The sequence below is a fragment of the Poeciliopsis prolifica genome, unplaced genomic scaffold (genome assembly GCF_027474105.1).
Source record: "Poeciliopsis prolifica strain line A6 unplaced genomic scaffold, Auburn_PproV2 SCAFFOLD010, whole genome shotgun sequence".
NCBI lineage: Eukaryota > Metazoa > Chordata > Actinopteri > Cyprinodontiformes > Poeciliidae > Poeciliopsis > Poeciliopsis prolifica.
Genome location: NW_026562385.1, coordinates 14423251 through 14443049, shown reverse-complemented (window position 1 = coordinate 14443049; position 19799 = coordinate 14423251). Strand labels below are relative to the sequence as shown.

The window sequence follows — 19799 nt, the reverse complement described above, 5'->3', positions numbered from 1 at the left end:
TAGTGTAGTATAATTGTAGGGAGGGAATGTGTAAACACCAACATTAGAAATGGGGCAATACTGTAATAAAAATGCTAAAAATGGTCACAGGTGAGACTCTAATGTTTTTCAGGCTGATGATAAAGACTTGGACTTCAAACCTGGATTCATGGCATTTTTTCTGGACTTCCTAAAGACAGGCAAGAAAGAGTCTGACCTGGTGCTGGAACAAGATGAAGTTGAGCGGGAAGTCCTGGATGCCTGTTCCTCTCTGAAGGGAGGAATCAGGCCTCTGTCCTCATCTCCTCCTTCCCTACCTCCACCTTCTCCACAGACACTTCCTGAAGACTTCAGCCGGGACAGGCAGAGTGAGGAGGGGACTGAGCTGGTGCTCCCTGGCTGCCCAAGATCCTGCAAGCCTCTGGATGAGGAGCTGAAGCGGAACCTGGAGACGCTGCCGTCTTTCTCCTCAGACGAGGAGGACTCCATGAGCAAAAACCAAGATCTGCAGAAGAGCATCTCGTCTGCTATTTCAGCCCTCTATGACACTCCACACTCACTGGCTGCAGTGATGGCCTCCGCCATAATCAAGATCCAGCCTACCCTCTCCCCACTGACGCATCAAGGGGCATCTGTGAGCCCTCCGCTACCTACTGGGCTTCCTGATGTCGCCACTGTAGAGAACATAAAAGAGGAGCCGCTGGCATACGGTCAGCAGGAGATACCAAGGAATGAGGATCAGAGGGTTAGCTCCACATCGGTAAGCAGACTGAAAACAGAGGAGAGAGATGCACAGAAATGGGTAGAAGAAGAGAAAGAAGAGGAGGAGAGAGGGGACGAGTCTGGGAATGATGAAGAAGTAAAAAAAGAATCTGAGAATCTGGAGAGTCAAGAAACGGAGGTGGAGGAAAAACTGACTGATGATCTGGAGGCTTGTAACACAGAAGGTAATAAAATCAGCAGGACATGAATGATTATTTTGTATTATGTGAAATTGACTTTTATGAGCTTTCCATCATGTTTCCAATATGTTTCATCATTATTCTCTCATCAAAAACATACCTGGGCTTATTCCTTATTCTTTCATGCATGTTTGAGAAATCCTTTAATCTCCTGTGGCAACCATTCAGTTGTGCAAAACGCTGGGGTGGATCGAGCACCGCCTTTGACACGCAGCTCCTGCTCGGGCATGTAGTTTCCAAACTTCTGGTGGAACTGTGAAGCTGCACTGGAAAAAAACACAAAATCTTATCAAGTAATTTGGTCTGATTTCTTCTGCAAATATCTTGGTATACTCTATAAAACACAATGCCAAATTACAAGTAACTTTTCAGGAAGAGAAGTAATAGTTAAGCTCCCATCTTAATTCCTTAATATCAATAATTCCTCAATATTGATGGCAATGTACTAGTTCCATTGGAAGATTATTTCACTTAACACATGAAATCTTTCCCATGTTATAAATGAAGTAATCTGCCAGGTAAAATAATGTTGTTTTTGTTTTTTTGTTTTTCTGTCAGTGTTAAAGAATTATTGACTTAAAACAAGTTCATTGCTAAAAATTTATTTGAAAGTTAGTTTTGTGTCATTTCAAGTGTACTAAGATATTTTCACGAGAAACTATGCAAAAATACTTGGTAAGATTTTGTGTTTTTGCAGTTTGTTGAGCACAATGTACGAGATCTGTCTCAGTGAAACACTGGTATAAAAAATTGTTCAAAGGATTGATAGAGGAGCCAGGTTGTGAAGACTTACTTTCAGAAAGAGCAGGAGTTTTCAAAGAGACAGAGGTCCAATTTAAAGTTATTTAATCAGAAAGTAAAATTTCTTTCAAGGCATATTTGATATATATGTATCAATCAATCAATCAAATTTTATTTGTATGGAACATTTCAGCAGCAAGGCATTTCAAAGTGTTTTACATCATAAACACAGACATGCAACATAGAATAAACAATGCATTGTTCCATCATAAAATTTTTAATTGATTACGTTTCAAATACAATTCTAAACAAGTGCGTTTTTAATCGAGATTTAAAGGAAGTCAAGGTTTCCACTGTTTTACAATTTTCTGGAAGTTTGTTCCAAATTTTTGGTGCATAGATGCTGAATGCTGCTTCTTCTCTTTTGGTTCTGGTTGTGGGGATGCAATGCAGACCAGAACCAGAAGACCTGAGAGGTCTGGAAGGTTGATACAACAACAGCAGATCTTTAATGTATTGCGGTGCTAAACCGTTGAGTGATTTTTAAACTAACAAAAGTATTTTAAAGTCTATTCTTTGAGCTACAGGGAGCCAGTGTAGGGACTTTAAGACTGGTGTTATGTGTTCTATCTTTCTGGTTTTAGTGAGAACGCAAGCAGCAGCGTTCTGGATCAACTGCAGCTGTTTGATTGATTTGTTGGACAGGCCTGTGAAGACGCCGCTGTTGCAATAATCAATGCGACTAAAGATAAATGCATGGATGAGTTTCTCTAGACTGGCTGAGACATTAGTCCTCTAATTCTGGAGATGTTCTTCAGGTGATCGAAGGCCGACTTTGTAACTGTCTTTATGTGGCTCGCAAGGTTCAAGTCCGAGTCCATCACCACTCCCAGGTTTCGGGCCTTATTACTAGGTTTTAGTTGTAATAACTGAAGCTGTGCATTGACTCTTTATCGTTCCTCTTTAGGTCCAAAAATAATGACTTCAGTTTTGTTTCTGTTCAGCTGGAGAAAGTTTTGGCACATCCACACATTTATCTGTTCTAAGCATTTATTCAGTGACTGGATGGGTTCAGAGTCACCTGGCGACATCGTACTATAGAGCTGGACATCATCTAAATAGTTAAAGTAGCTAATATTATTTCCTGTTATAACCTGAGCTAAGACGGGTCCTAGGATTGAACCTTGGGGTGCCCCCCCTGTGACCTTTGACCTTTTTGATGAGAAGTTTCCAATTGAAACAAAGAAATTCTTGTTCTTTATGTAAGATTCAAACCAGACAAGTACCGAACCGGAGAGTCCAACCCAACTCTCCAGTCGATTCAGTAATATGTTATGGTCAACAGTGTCATAAGCTGCACCGAGGTCTAACAGAACCAGCGCTGTGGTTCTGCCACAGTCCGTATTTATATGGATGTCACTGAATTCTTTTACGAGGGCAGTCTCTGTGCTGTGGTGAGCACAAAAACCAGATTGGAAGGTGTCAAAGCAGTTGGTCATCATGAGGAAACTATTTAATTGTTTACACACAGTTTTTTTCAGTAACTTTGCTGATGAATGGGAGGTTTGAGATCAGCCTGTAATTCTGCATTAGTGATTTGTTCAGATTGTTCTTTTTTAGGAGTGATTTGATAACTGCTGTTTTTAAAGCTTGCGGGAAAACACCTGATGTGAGTGAAAAGTTTACTATTTGGATCAGTAGCAATATCAGGCAGGATTTTCTTAAAGAAATGTGTCATCCAGATATCAGGAGCTTGAACTTAATTGACTTCTTATTTCTTCTAGGATTTTATGATTAAGTAGTGGAAAATGGATCATTTTTTCTGTATTTGTTTTGTTTGGGTACAGCAATGGTTCTGGCTTTAGAGGTGATGTGCAGATTAATTCTCAGATTTTTTTTACATTTTCTCTGAAAAGAAGTTGGAAAGCTTGTTACAGGCAGCATAGATTGGAATTCAGTTTGTAGCGTCATAGGAGGGTTTGTGAGCCTGTCAACTGTTGCAAATAAAGCTCGAGTATTGTTCAATGTTTTTGTTTATGACATCTGCAAAGAAAGCCTCCCTTGCATGTTTTAGTGTTAAGTGATAGTTACATAGTCTTTCTTTATAGATTTTCGTTCTGCCCTGCGGCAGAGTTGTCTTGCAGATTGAATTGTTTGTGCAATTCTCCATGGAGATTTCTTCCTAACAGACAATTTTTACTTTAATTGGGGCAATAGAATTAATGGTATATGAAACTTTAGCCTGAAAATCATCTACCAATTTATCTACATCATTACAGCTTAAGGGTGAGAAAGAAGAGTAAATTTGATTAAATGTTTCTGCTGTGTTTTCTGTGAAAGAATTTTTTGTGATAGTAGCTGTTTGTCCAAGTGGGTTAAAGAATAAAGAACTTTAAAAGATAACAGCAAAGTGATCCAACAGTGCAACATCAGTTACAGAGATACTGGAATTATTCACACCCTTACTGATAACCAGGTCCAGTGTGTGTCCTTGAGTGTTTTTTGCTTGTTTGACATGATGTGTTAGACCAAAATTTTCTGAAATATTAGAGAGCTTTTTTAGCTTAGTATTGTTTTTAAGCAGATAACATAGTTACTTTGTTGTGCTATAAAATGTCACTATGTGGCTGGTAAATACATAATATTGCCTGGTCCTTTGATCTTCAGTGGAAAATGTTCTAACTTGTGTTTCAGATCCTCCACCAGAACCTTTACTCTCCCCAGTACCTTCATCTCAATCCCCTTCTGCCTGGCGTTCTCCACTCATCTACTCCTCAGCCTCACCTCTCCACACTTTGAGTTTGTCCGCCCTGTCATCGCTGCCCATCCAGCAGGGCGAGGACAAGGCATGTCCAGTGCTCCTGTTCTCTGAGTCTCAGCCTCAGCCGTCCTCCTATCATCAGGCTTCCACCTCCCCACCACCTTCCACCTCCCCCCCAGCCATCCAATCATCCCCCCTCTCCAGTCTTCCCCAGTCTATTCCCCCTCCTTCAACCACTCCCCCCCCTTCATCCTCTGATCAGGACCTGGACTATGAAGCCAGTGAACCTTCTTCAAAGTCTGCCTCCTCACCTTCCCTATCGTCCTCTGAGCCGCCGTCACCCCCGACTCCGGAGGAGACCCAGGCGTTGCAGCGCCTTACCTCTCTGCACCTGGCAAAGAAGCAGGCTGACGCTGCCATTGCCGGGGAAAGCGCAGAGGAGGACAGTGGGAGTGAAGGAGAGGGAATCTTTCGGGAGCGAGACGAATTTGTGGTTCGAATTGAAGACATTGGTACTCTTAAGGTAAATGCCCCACACTCACAGCTTCCAAGATCTACAGTTGAAACCATATAAATACACTGCATAAAACATGCAGCCTTTATTACTCTGCAAACACACAAAATGTTATGGCATTGCAAGAATGTCTTTTACTTTTTTTTTTATAAAAGTGAAGGAATTATTGACTTAAAACAAGCTCCTAAATCGTGCAGAAAAATTATCTGTGAGTTAGTTTAGTTTTATTTCAACTGTACTAAGATATTTGCACTAGAAACTAGACCAAAAATACGTGTCAAGATTTTGTATTTTTGCTGTGTGTGACAACTAAACCTTTCGTATTTCAAGTCAGTTAGGATGATCAATTATCAATTCTACACCTATATAATCTACATCACCACTACATTTAACTCACCCCAATCCATGTTCAAGCACAAAACTAACACTGAGAGGAGATCCAGTCCATGTATTGACACATAGGCTGTGTTTTCTGGACTTTTTTTTCAAAGTTTGACTGGCCCTGTGTTTTATTGTCAGGAGGGCATTATGTTTTGTTTTTTTTTTCTTCATGACACATAACTAATGAATTAAATATTAATTCATACTGATGGACATGAACCAAGCAGAAAACATCGCTGAAAGCTAAATGCTGAAAGTGAGATGGCCAGGGGTGGAGAAACATCTGCACAGTTGGGAACATAAAGAACATGCTGCCAATGTTCTCAGAATCTGTGTGACCTGGTCACACTTTCCTGCCGTAGCACATTTAGTTAGCTATCTGGTCTTACCTTTGAAAACTGCTGGAGCACCTGTTGAGACTTGTTAACTGTAATGTTATGTCTTCATGCCCTGTAAATTGCCAAGGAGAGGAATTGAAATGACTTTGCAGGTGGGCCCTCTTGGTATTACTGCTTCATGCAACATCTATGTCATCCCAAATTGACACTGCATGTTCCTCTCCTCCACTGCACACTTTGCTGAGGGAAGTTAAGTTACAAGTATGGCAGCGTCACAGTGTGTGGATGTTTTGCTGCAGGTGGGAATGGTAAACTATGACATACACTATATGGGATCATGATGAAATGAGGTGAAAATAATGAAGCATGATATCAAGACATCAGCCAGAAAGTAAAACCCTTGACAGTAATGGGTTTTTCAAAGGTACAATGACCCAAAGCATACCTCCTAATTAGTGTCTGAAGTGTCTTCCAAGTGTCCTAAAGAGAACAAAGTCAAAGTGTTAAGGAGGTCTTAACAAAGCCCTGGCTCAGTTTCATAGAAAACTTCTGGGCATAAGTGGAGCTGTGGTGAAAACAAGGCTTCCAAATAAGATCCAGTTATACTGGTTCTGTCAGTACAGAAACCAGTATGAGACTCTTGATGAAGGACACTCAGAACATTTGACCAAAGCAGTATATTTTAAAAGGCAATGCTTCAGAGTACTGAAGGGTTTGGATGGAAACCTTTGAACCTATCACAGCGCCATGCTGGAATTCATTGAACTCATGAGAGTGAGCCATTATTTCAAAAATGTTTGTCCAACAGTCTGAATTCCTAGGTGCTAAATTTTATACACCTTGAAGTGATTAGAACAACTGATTCTGATAATTTGGATAGATGAGTAAATACTTTTCCATTCATTGTATACATACAACATAGTGTATCTGGTATCAACTGAAAGTGGTGTGAATAAAAGATTGATTGTCAAATGACCTGAGTTGTTTCTTTATATTAATAGATGGCTTTGCAGACAGGCCGAGAGCCTCCACCCATATGGAGAGTCCAGAAAGCTTTGCTCCAGAAATTCAGCCCAGAGATTAAAGATGGCCAAAGACAGTTCTGTGCAACCAGCAATGTGAGTTTTCCAAAGTACATATTCTTAGTACAATTATTCATACCTCTTGAATTGTTTTTGTATTTTGTCACTCTATAGCTTCAGATTTCAATGTGTCTCATGAGATTTTATGCAACAGACCAACATGAAGTGGTGTTATGAATCATGTATCAAAAAGAAGATGGAAGAATGGATTTCATTAATTTTTTTAAATGAATTGTTCAAAAGTGTGGTTTTTGTTTTTGGCCTCTTGTATTTTTAGGACTATTGTACTACTGTGAGGTGAACCTCGATTCCTTTATTAAGATTTTTGTTTACTTTTACAAACAAAAAACTCAGCTGTGGGATTCCTCAAGAGTCCATTCTATACTAACTTTCATTAAAGGGTCAGTATTATGTAAAACGAAATGTTATGTTATTCCCTCATCAAAAACACACCCAGACTGTTGCCTTATTTCTTTATGCATATTTGAGAAATCCTTTGATCTCCTGTGGTATACCATTCAGCTGTACAAAGACTTGGGTGGCCCTAGCTCTGCCTTCGAGGCACAGCTCCTCCTCAGAGCTTTAATTTCCAAACTTCAAAACATCCACCTCAGATCAGCCCTCTGTCGCAACTCCCCAGTCAGCTCCTTCAGACTAGCCAGCAACAATTAGCAAACTCCTGGTGGAACTGCATTCATTGTACAACCTATTTCTCTGTGCTGGATCTTAGAGGTGTCATAGTAAATTAGGTTGATTGTTCATGGCATTTTCAGATTTTCATTTGTAAACATCACATGGATCCACTTGGTATGTCTGTCATGTAAAATTGCAGTAACTCATAACAGAAGTTAATGTTAGCTAGAAGAAGTGAATAACTGTTTTCTTCAGTATCTGGGCTACTTTGGGGATGCCAAAATGTGCTACCAGCGTCTCTACGTGAAGTTCCTGGAGAACATCAACAAGAAGGACTATGTCCGGGTGTGTTCTCGCAAGCCTTGGCACCGAGCTGGCCTGGCCCTGAGGTAAGGCTGCATGTTCACTTTCTGCTCTTACTGACTTCAGATTCATTATCCAGCTGCTTGACCTTGACGAGAGGAGCTCACTATGTTTGTCCTTTTCTTCCATCCAACTGTCTGCCAGACGGCAGTCTCTGACTAAACAGGTGCAGAGTATTCAGAGTCAGAACCAGTCCCGAGTGGAGAGAGATGACAGAGACAAGGAGAGACAGAAAGAAAAAGAGATGCAGGAGCAGAGAGCCAGAGAAAAGGAACGAGAGAGAGTACAGAGAGGGAAAATAGAAAGGGAACTCAAAGAGAGAGAGAGAAGAGAGAAGGAGAAACAGGAGAGGGAGCATAAAGAGAAAGAAAAAACTATGAGAGAACAAGAAGAAAGAGAGCAAAAACAGAGGGAGTTCAGAGGAACAGAAAAAGAGATGGAGAGGATGAATGAGCAGAAAGGGAGAGAGGAGAGAGAAAGAGAAGGAAATAACAGTGAAAGAGAGCAGAAGGAGAAGAGGAATAGGGAGAAGAGAGAGGAGAAACAGGATCAAGAGTTCAGAGAAAGACTGACACAAGAAAAAGAACTGAAGGAGAAAGAACAGAAAGACAAAGAAGAAAGGAGGGAAATCCTCAAACAGCCGAAGGAAATGAGCGAAAAGCAGAGTGAGCAGAAAGGAGAGGGAAGAAGAAATTATGAGAAAGAAAAGAGACAAGGAAGAGATAACATCTTGGACATTTTAAGAGTGAAAGAAGAGAAGAGGGGAGAAGGAAAGAAAAGCAAGATTTTTAAAGACAGAGGCCAGGCTCCACCAAAGAAGAGGAAGAAGTGGCTGAAGGAGGTACCGTCCTCATCCTCTGAGTCTGACTCCTCCCGGCCCAGTGACGATGAAGGTCAGCTCTGTATGAATATGGTTCTATATATCTGTCTCATTTTGTCCACTCTGTGACACAAATGTTTTTATGATTTCAGTTTTAATTTCAGATTGTGATGAAACAGCATAAGAAGCACATCGTGTGACAGAAACTGTGCCTGAAAATTAAATTATGAAATATTATGACCAACAACGTCACCTGGGGTTATAGGCTTAGAACTATTCAGATTCCCATTGTTTACAAAAAGCTTGTACCAGGTCAAGACAACAAAATTTATTTTTTTCTAACTGCACCAAATACACAACATGTATAATATATATATTAAGCTCTTCTACAGTAAATTGTATCCTGTTGTTGCCGCTACACCCCCCCCCCCTCCTCCCCCCCTCCTTCACTCTCTACTCTCTCAGTCACTACTTCCTCTTCTGAGAGGGGAGATGTGCTACCAGCTCTCCATCTAACGGGTAAATTAAGTTTCCTAAATCTGCTGGGATTTACCCTATCCAGAACTGAAGTAAACTCTGTTTAAGCTGGTTTCGAGACCGGATTCGCCTGACTACTAACGGCCTACATCCAGATGTCCCACCCTTCTTCCCCCTGTGAATTAGCCAGACTGAGCAGCATACAGCCAACTAGTTCCACAGAGCACATCTGTTAACGGTCGCTCCTTCTCTTTTTTGCAACTTGCACTTGTTACTGAATCAGGTTAGTTTTAGTGACTCGGGCGAGTCCCAAGGATGTTGTTTTAAATTTGGGCTAAAGCAACCTATAAAACATTACCTACTTTTCTTCCCCAGAATCAAACATCACAGCTATTTTACTACCATCAAAGAACTTTGAAGTGACTCATTAATTGAATGTCCACAACATCTTTTAGATTTTCTTTATGCTAAATATTTTATTAGTAAAGCAATTTTGCAAGGGTCAGTACAGCTTAATTAAGTAGCAGAAATAATCAAATAAGTAAAATCAATCATCTAGCCTGTCTTTCCCTAACGCTGATACTAAGAACTAAAAAGGGAACCTTTTAGAGAGACGGACGAAGTTTGGTGTCTCGAACCCCAGAACTGGATCGATGATGAAGAAGATGTTGCAGCAGGCGGAGGAGGTTGATTGACGAAAGCAGGGATCTCTGTTGGTCTGATGAGCTGTCATCTCTGCATGGATGGTGAGGTCACACAGGACTTGGGTCTTTGTCTTTGCCTTGATCTTCATCTTTGCCTTGGTCTTCATCTTTGTCCTTGGGGTCTGAACCCAGCCGATGAGAGAAGTCTGATTTGAAGCCACATGTTGCGGGGCTGATGGGTTGGTCCCCGTGCGCAGGACAGTCTTCGTCCCTGTGGCCCCGGCTCTTCTTCAGCTGCAGAGTTCTTTGTCCATCTCGGTCTTGACTCGAAGCTGCCTGGAGGATCCAACCAAAGATTCCTCTTTTGCTCTCCCCTTATATAGGGTTTATACCCGCTTTCGGTGCATTTTCATTGGCTAACACTGTTGCTGTGCTTTCTTTATTGGGTAACATGTTTGGACAGATAAACTCATATCCATCACTGTCTTAGAGACATTTTGTCCTGATGTCTTGGCTAATGTCTCAGGGTTGCTCAATCTTCCTCCCATGTCTCTGACACGTGTAAGTTGTTCAACAAGCTATCTCCTAATAAGGTCTTGGTCGTCTCTGCTTTTCCGTTAGTCCCCATTTTACCCCTAACCTCTCACCTACTATCTACCTCCAACACATCATCAGTGATCATTAATAGCAGATACATGTTTTACACCATTTCAAGTTCAATGTTAAAATCACATTCATAAACCTATTAGTTTCTTTAATTTAGCATTCATTTATAAGTTTATGATAATCACAACTTATTACTCTTTTATTATTTGATACCAAAGTTACAGTTACTTGTTTTACTTGTACGTTTTTCCACAAGTGTCAGTAAGTATTGTTATAAGTAAACCAATATTAATATAAGTACTTTACTTTAAATCTTATCTAATTACTCAAAATGTTTAGATTTTATCCTTTGAAACTTTTATGCTTTTAAACAAGGACTGGTCTCAGCTATTTTTATACAGCTGCAAGCTGGAAACTTACTTCCTCTTTTTCCAGGAAACCTGCTCTTCCCGTTTCATATCTCTCTCTCTGACTATGATTTCTTATGATTAGATATAAAAATGAAGTATAATGAAAGCTAAGTTTGCAGGAGACAAAACAACACACACAACCAGATTTATTTTATTGCAGTCTGGGTCTACTGTTGGATCTAGATGTGATTGGTGTGACTTATTTTAAAGATAACTTTATTTGTTGTTACTGTTAACTAAAATCTCCAGCATGGGGAAGTGAGATGATCTCGGATTTTTATTGACAATCCTCAAACCCAGTCTATAACTAACCAAACATTATTAATGCCAAAAAGAAAAAAAAAACGAACACTGCAAACTAAACAGCAAAAAAACAATGCAAATAAAATCAATCAAGCTAAAGCTAAATTAAACCTGCATGCACAGCTAACTCTATGGTCATTGCCCAAAGCCCGGCCCACCGGGCCAGTAAGAACTCCTAGCCCACAGCGTGTGTGCCCAGAGAGCAGGAAAGACACCACACCACCTGTCAGTCCTGCCCGAAGAAGGCATGATTTCTAAGAACTAGTCTTAAAGCCAGGCAAAATTAACCTGGAAACGCTGGATGCAAAAGGGTTGGGGAAGACAAGGACACAAGATTGTAGGGTCCATTTGGCTCCCCACAATCCCGAACGCCACTAACCTCCACAGAAGTGTGTGAGCACACACAATTCACACCTGGTTTTAAAGATCATGTTGGCGCCACCAAACACAATTTAAAGGTGAATGTGCACCATAATACCGCAGCAGTAAATTACATTAATGCAAAAACAGTTTTGACCTCATTTTCTCCTGGTCCAAAGAAAGGACTTATTTTTTGTATCCAAGAAAACTATCAATGGACACTGAAATTCTCCCTGAAGTATAAAGCTGAACAGACAAAGACTCCTAAAAATGTGAGACTGCCCCAGCAAAAGCTCTGAGTACTATCTAGTAGCTTACTAACATCAATGTGTGAATGTGTGTGTGAACGGGTCAAGCACTTTGAGGTCCTCTGATCTTGACAGAGCTACACAAGTACAAGCCATTTACCTAAAAAAATAAAATAACTTGCTGCTAAAAAAAAATATCTATAAAACCACGAGTCACCGCTGCGCTGTCTCCACCCCCCTCACTTCAGCGTCTCCATGCTCTAGGCCCGGTGTGGGGAAGCGTCAGGAGCCGGGCCATGAGGGAGATGTTCAAGAGCTACGTGGAGATGCTGGTGAGCACAGCACTCGACCCTGATATGATCCAGGCTCTGGAGGACACTGATGGTGAGTCTCACATGGACAACGCACTGCAAAAACACCTACACTGTAACAAATGGGTGTAAAAATTACAGCATGAAAATACAGTAAGGTAGCTGGGTTTTGAAAATACAGCTCTTTACTGTGATCTGAAATGCGTATGGAACGTATATGGGACGTGATTGAACCGCTGGATCATGTGCGGAAATTTACAGCCACACTGTAAATTTTTTACGTACAGTTGCATTATAGGATATTTCCCGGCTGGAGGTGAACGTTCATGGGCTCGAGGGCGGGGCCAACAATGACTTTCACCAGGTAAGTACTTTTTAAAAAACATTGTATTGCAGTTTTATGTTTGTGTACGAAAATATATTTTATGTGGTTATATTGAGCTACTCTCACTTGCTTGCTAAAGCTAACTTTGGTTATTTCTCAGCTAGCATTATGTGCAACACAAGTGCTTTTTAGTTAAGTTCACCTAGAATATGCAGATGGCTGTATTCTGGTCTTTTTGTGGAAATTATTTGAAGGTAGGATGCCTCAACTGTTTTATTTTTCTCTCAAAACTGACCCCTAACCCCTCTCACCGCCCCAGATACTCCAGTTGTCTTTGTCTCACTGTAACTTCCATCCTTTTGTCCATTGACTAATAGATGGAAGACATAATGATATATTGCCATTTCTCTGTATCTGCCAACGTTAGGTCGACAGATAGAGGCACAGAAGGCACAGGTATCTGCCTAAAGAAATGTGTCTGTTAGCTGAGTATTAAGTTAAAATTAAAACTAATATCACTGAACATTGTTATTTTTCAGGAAACAGCATCAAGGGCACCAGCGGGTCCAGCAGCGCCTTTTGCCACCTAGAGTATTGCTCCATAGGTGTGAACTGGGACCTAGTTCAGTGATGTCTTTACACAGCCTTTAGTTCACAGGCATATAATATAAAAAAATAATCTGTACTTAAAGAAACAAAAAGGTAGTTTTGAAAAGTCTCCCATCTGTTTTTAGGCGATTCATAGGCCTCAACCCAGAAAGCAGATCAAAAGCTGCAAACGGAAAAGTGACATCAAATACAACAGGTCGACTTATGCAAAACACTAGGACAACAATGAACCCGTGTGTCTCCATTCTCCTCCTTCATGGACTTCCAGTGGAACTTTTAAAATGATAAAAGTAGACATTTATACACAATGAGTTCTCTTACTCCATCTCTCTCCCTCTCTGTCTTTTTCTCTGCCTGTCTCTCTGAATCTGTCCTGTCCATTTCTAATAGACAAACAGGAGGACATCTACAATGAAGGAAGGTCAGAGAGAGTGTCTGTCCACTAAATCTGTCCTTTTCTACATTTACATTGATGTAAATGTAGTTTAATATGCTGTTTATCTCATGTATTAAAACATATTTTTCTTTCTTTATCTTCCAGCAACCCTTTGATGATTTCTGAAGATGTTCAGGACTGAGACCAACTCAGAACTCATCCATGTTGTTTTTGTTTGGCTGTTCACCAAGTGTTAAACTTGCCCAAATGTTTGTTGGGGTTCCAATACAGTTTTGAAAAATATGTAACTTCAATATTTGACATTGCTGGATCCTTTCCTTCCTTCAAAGGAAGATAAAGACAGACATTTAGAATTTTTATTGTAAGTTTTACATGAAAAGTTGATAAAATATTGTTTTTATGACTTTGACCTGCAGTTTTCTTGGAAACTTTGACATTTGGGCACTTTTGTTTTAGTAAAGATTATTTAATTCATTGTATTCAATGTAATATTACCATGATTGTAAATGTATCAGTTATGTTTTTAGATCAGAGTATTTTTTACTTTGGTTGCAATACTTTGACTTTTATGTAACAAGCAAATATTGCTGCTGCAAAATATTACATCTTGTTTTGCTTCAGTTTGCCAGATTTAAATTGACAATAAAATGAAGCAACTTTAAAATGTCCATGTCTATTTGTCTTAATTAGCAGAATAAAACATTTTTTGAGAGTTTGGTAAATTAAGTTGCAAGTTCACATTTAAACTTTTAAAATCTTGCAAAGTATGCAGTTTTATGAACTACTATAAAATGACAACTTTTTGTTATTCTACAGTATTACTGTAATTTTATTATGATAAAAATATGATGAAATCACAGTAACCATGTTATATAATTACTGTGCTATTTTAAAGAAATTACAGTAACACTAATCAAATTACAGTGATATAGTAGTAATAATATAGTAAAAACTGCAATAAAATCACTGTAAAACTGATAAAATTACAGCAACTCTGCAATAAAATTACAGTAAAACTGTAATAAAATTACAGTAAGGCTACTGTAAAAAAATAGAGTAAAGTTACTGCAAAATTACTGTAATTTCTTTACTGTAAGAATTACAGTAACTGGCTGGCTACCCCCTGCCAGTGAATTACTGTAAATTCTACAGTGACGTTTTTGTAGTGTAGCAGCTTCTGGTCTAGTTTCTAGTGCAGGTGGTCATAGTACACTTGAAATACTAACTTGCCAGTAACTTGTCAGCATAATAGTTTTAAGTCAATAATTAATTCATATTGATAAGAAAGTACTCGCAACAAGTGAAATAATCTGTCGGTGGAACAAGAAATTTTCATTTATATTTAATATGGAAAACATGTCTTGTTCCACTTGCAGATTATTTCACTTATAATGAGTACTTGATGAGTCATCAATATTAAGGAATTATTGACTTTCAACAAGTTCTTATTTCATGCTGAAAAGCTACTTGTAAATTAGTTTTGTTTTATTTTAACTGTACAATGACATTATGCTCTAGAAAGTAGTCCAAAAATACTTGGTAAGATATTTGCAGTGTACAACTATAGACTTGTAGAAACATGATTATTTACCATAATATTGAGGAAAACCCTGCAGAGTTCATGCCCAAAACTTGCTTATGTGCTAGAATATGGGCTATTATTCTGCAAATTAATAAAAGACATTTAACTCAATTTTAGGTAATGATGTATGTATATATTTAAGCCCGCAGGTATAACTTTGAACAAATTTTGTGTTCTCTGTTTATGATTAAAAAACAATCCTGGAAGTTGTATTGTTATTCATCCTGAAAAGAAAATCCATTATTGTAAAAAAACAGGAAGAAGGCAAAGTTAAAGTGAAGGACTGTTGTTCTGACTGCTTAGATGAGCTGTACCTCCCTCCAATGAGGAAGATTGACAGCTTGCTGAGTGAACAGAAGAAGAGGCTGTTGAGAAGAATCAATATGAATGTTCAACATCAGGTGGGCCTTTATATTCTTTTTCCGTGGTCTCTCAGTTACATTCCAAAACCATCTGATCATTATACCAAATACACTAGTGGAAGAGTTCAGCTGAAACATCCCTTTTTTTCCCCAGGAGGTTTTACATATGTACCCTAAAATGACAGCAGACCCTCTGGAGTCTGGAGCTGTCAGAGTTCATCTGCATGGTGAAGGTTACAGTCGTAAGACCCTGAGTCATGTCAAAAAGAGTGTTCCTAAGCAACAGGTGAGGTGATGCAGTTTCACACTGAGGTACAGATGTTGTATGTCTAACTCACTTAGCAGGAGCTAAGGATCACAATGGTTTAGACAAAGAAATCAGAAATCATATGTGTTTATTATTTACTAGAATTCTGTATTTCTGGTTTAATAATTGTATTCAGGTACGTCTCAAACAATTAGACATAAGACTTTTTATTTGTCATTGTGTGTCTACATGATAATTGGAGTGGCGATAGATAGCCCTTTTTGTCTTTTTGATGAATATGGCTTACAAAGCATAAACAGTCAGGATTCTCTGTCTCAGAAAATGAAATTATTATAAAAAAGTTAAATAATGTAACTTCATTGTGTCTCACCCCAATCAGCGAACTAACTCTGAACATCTGCAAAGGTTTCCTGAGTCTCTACACAGTTTGTCAGTCTGTGTCAGCAACACAGTCACGGAAAAGACACTTGTAACATAACCACTATGTTTTATTTTTTTCATTAACTATATTTAATGTAAAACATTGCAAACTGTCTTGTGGAACAGTTGCGGGGAGTTTTATTAAAAAAAATATGTCGAAGTCCCACTGTTAAAAACTGAATTTGGGTAAATCGTGTTTGGGGCCAGGTGTGTGGAAATTAGTGATAAAAAGGGGGCGTGTGCGATGGAAGACGCGGCGAAATCAGCAAGAAAGATGCTCATGTTCCGATCTGTACAGCGGGAGTTTTAGCCTTATTGACTGTTTAAACCAAAGAAAAGGGAAGAGGCGCCAAAATCGAAAAGTTGGACGGAAGAAAAGGAGGAGGAAGGCGGAAAACAAATAACATATCGAAATTGAAAAAGGTGGATTGAGCATAAACTGGTATGTGAATGGTTCAGTTGGAAATGGAGATAGGAGATAAGGAAGACACGGATTTTGATGGGTGGACGCCAGTGGGGAGAGGAAGAGGGAGAGGACATGGAAGAAATAAAATAGACGAATGAAAGGGAATTAAACGAGAATTGGAAGGAAGTAGTTCAGAGGAAGAAAGGATAGTAAGGAGGAAAGTTGTGTGGGAGGATTTAAAATAATATTAAAACTTAAGAATGAGGAAGGACAAGACAACATTGTGATATCAAGAGAAATAAAAAAGAAAATTGGAGATGTTGAAATGGTAAAGATTTTGAGAGATGGAAACCTATTGGTAGTTTGTAAAAATGAAGAACAAAAGAATAAGGCTCTAAACATGGAGAATATATGTAAAATAAATCTGTTGGAGAAAAGAATCATCGGAGAAAATAAAAAAATTAGAGGAGTGATTTATGGGATCCCTCTAGATGAAGACCTTGATAAAATCAAGAAAAGTGTAGTTGGTGCAAAAGTGAATAACTTAAAGAGATTGTCTAAAACAATAAATGAGGAAAGAGTAGGGAGTTTGTCAATCCTCATTGAATTTGAAGGGAAAGAATTGCCACAAAACAAAATAGGTTACTTCAGTTTTCAGGTCAGACCTTATATCCCTCCACCACTCCGTTGCTTTAAATGTCAAAGAAATGACACATTGCAGCAGTCTGTAAAGGGAAGCAGAGATGTCCAAAATGTGGTGAAGATCACAAATTAGAAGAATGTAAAGAAGTACAAGAAAAATGTTGCAATTGTGGAGGGAAACATAGAGTTACATATGGAGGATGTGAAGTAAGGAAGAAAGCAAAAGAAATCATACAGATTAAAATGACTAAAAACATAAGCTATGCAGAAGCAGTTAAAAATGTGAAAGAACAGAAAATAAGAGAGATTGAAAAGACGAGTCAAATCCCACAACAAAGTAAGACAGAAGAAAAGGTCACGATACCAGTAGAAAAACTAATATTATTTATGGCATATGTTATCAACTGCACTGACCAAGCCAAGAATAAAACCGAGAAGATTAAAATTATAGTGAGAGGAGCTGAAAAGTTTTTGGGGTTTAAAGAGGGATCATGGGAGAACATAAACAAAAAATTGGAGGTGGAAATAATACATGTTAATATTACAATGGAATGCAAGAAGTTTGATTGCTAACAGACAGGAACTTAAAGGATATATTGATAGTCTTGAGGAAAAACCAGAAATTATTTGTGTCCAGGAAACATGGCTAAAAGCAACTTTAGATTTTGTGATTAACGGATATGGTAGTGTAAGAAGAGATAGACAGGAGGGAGGAGGAGGTGGATGTGGAATATTTATTAAAAAAGGGATACAATATCAGGTATTAGGGAAAGGGAAAGAACTTGAATATATAGTAATTGAAATATGGGAACAAGATGGTAAATTTAAAATAATACATTTTTATAATCCATGCAAATTATTATCAATTGAAATAGTGGAGGAGTTAACTGAATATTTGGAAGGGAAAGTAATTTGGTGTGGGGATTATAATGCAAATAGTACTTTGTGGGGTAAATGTAATGATAAAAATGGGAAAATAATAGAAGAAATAATGGAAATTAAAAATCTTGTATGTATTAATGATGGGAGGGGAACTAGAATTAATGTAAGAACAGGGATGGAATCAGTTATTGATTTAACAATAATCTCAAATGATTTAGCTGGTATTTGTGAATGGTTCATTGATAAAGATTCAACAATAGGTAGCGATCATTATCCCATTACAATAAGAGTAGGATTAAATATAAATAATAAAAATATAAAGGTCAATAAAAAATGGGGTTTTAATAAAGCAGACTGGATTAAATTTAGATTCTTAAGTCAAATAAAATTAGAAAAAGTAGATATGAAAATGAATATAGACGAAGTAAATTTGAAAATTTGTGAGATAATCTTGGAAGGAGCAGATGAAAGAAAGTAGGGTGTAAAAATTATAAGAAAATAGTACGATGGTGGACAAATGAATGTATAAAAGCAATAAAAGTAAGAAATAAAGCATTTAAGGTATTAAAAGGTAATTCAAAGTATGAGAATTTAATTGATTATAAAAGGAAGCAAGCAATAGTAAGGAGAATAATTCAGAATGCAAAAAGAGAATATTGGAGAAAATTTTGTAGTACAATAGGGAAGGAAACAAAAATAGAAAAAAATTGGAAAACGATTAGAAGAATGAATGGCATTAAAAGAGAATTTGATTATCCTATATTAGAAATAGATAATATAAATATAATTAAAGATGAAGATAAAGTTGAAATATTGGCAAGAACATTCAGTAAAATTCACAGTCCAGATAATATTAGTGAGGAGGGAAGAAAAGGAAGAGAAAATACAATACTCAAATTTAGAGATGTGATGCAGAATGATGAAGAAACAAATAACTTGTTAAATGTGGAGTTTACAAAAGCTGAATTGAATTCTACATTTACAAAACTTAAAAATACAGCACCAGGTAAAGATAAAATATGGTACAGAATGATAAGTGAGCTCAGTGAAAAGTCTAAAGAGATAATATTGAAATTATATAATAAAATTTGGGAGGAGGGAAAATTACCGATGAAATGGAAAGAATCAATTATAATAAAAATAGCTAAACCAGGGAAAGATAAATCAAAACCAGAAAATTATAGGCCAATAGCTTTAACATCAAACTTATGTAAAATAATGGAAAAAATGATTAATAATAGACTAGTATATTATTTAAATAATAAGGGGTATATAGAAAATTATCAACGTGGATTTCGAAGAGGGAGGAGTAGTAATGACCCAACATTATGTTTAGAGCATGAAATTAGAAAGGCACAAGTAAATAAAGAAAGTGTAGTGGCAGTCTTTTTTGATATAGAAAAAGCATATGATATATTGTGGGTAGAGGGGTTATTAATTAAATTATATATGTTGGGCATTAAAGGAAAGATATTTCAATGGATTAAAGACTTTTTAATAGATAGAAAAATTCAAGTTAGAATCAATGAAGTAATATCAGGAGTTTATACAGTAGAAAATGGAACTCCACAGGAAAATATAATCAGTCCTTTATTGTTCTCAATTATGATAAATGATATTTTTAAAGGTATTGGAGAAGAAATGGGATGTTCACTTTTTGTAGATGATGGAGCAGTTTGGAAAAGAGGAAAAAATTTAGGTTTCATTGTTAAAAAATTACAAGATGTCATTATTGAAATAGAGAGTTGGGCAATGCAATGGGGATTTAAGTTTTCAGTTGAAAAAACAAAAGTAATATTTACTCGGAAAAAATAAACAAAGAAGTAAGATTAAAATTATATAACCAAGAGTTAGAGCAAGTGAAGTGTATAAAGTTTTTCGGATTATGGTTTGATGATAAACTAAAATGGAATGTACATATTCAAAAAGTTGTAGATGAATGTAAGAAAATCTTAAATATTTTGGGATGCTTG

General features: G+C 37.6%; 1 protein-coding gene and 1 long non-coding RNA gene across 8 annotated transcripts in view; one reads left to right on the top strand and one right to left on the bottom strand.

Moving 5' to 3' along the window:
- Nucleotides 1-19799, top strand: part of LOC129363926 (proline-rich protein 12-like) — a 45599-nt gene that overhangs the window by 20801 nt on the left and 4999 nt on the right. For 3 of the 7 annotated variants that reach the window (XM_055036278.1, XM_055036279.1, XM_055036277.1), the window contains exons 7-14: nt 113-926; nt 4377-4966; nt 6678-6794; nt 7647-7780; nt 7899-8647; nt 11887-12006; nt 15150-15247; nt 15363-15494. In XM_055036278.1, coding sequence (XP_054892253.1) covers nt 113-926; nt 4377-4966; nt 6678-6794; nt 7647-7780; nt 7899-8647; nt 11887-12006; nt 15150-15247; nt 15363-15494 — 2754 coding nt within the window. Of the gene's footprint in view, nt 1-112; nt 927-4376; nt 4967-6677; nt 6795-7646; nt 7781-7898; nt 8648-11886; nt 12007-12220; nt 12298-12685; nt 12715-12797; nt 13289-13408; nt 13843-15149; nt 15248-15362; nt 15495-19799 lie in introns of those variants that run through there. The other 4 variants (XR_008606362.1, XR_008606361.1, XM_055036280.1 and 1 more) reach the window with 4 other exon arrangements.
- Nucleotides 662-10129, bottom strand: LOC129363929 (uncharacterized). Its single transcript, XR_008606363.1, has 3 exons — nt 9654-10129; nt 1042-1207; nt 662-748 (listed from the first exon to the last, which is right to left on the bottom strand). It is a non-coding gene; the product is annotated as an uncharacterized LOC129363929 (long non-coding RNA).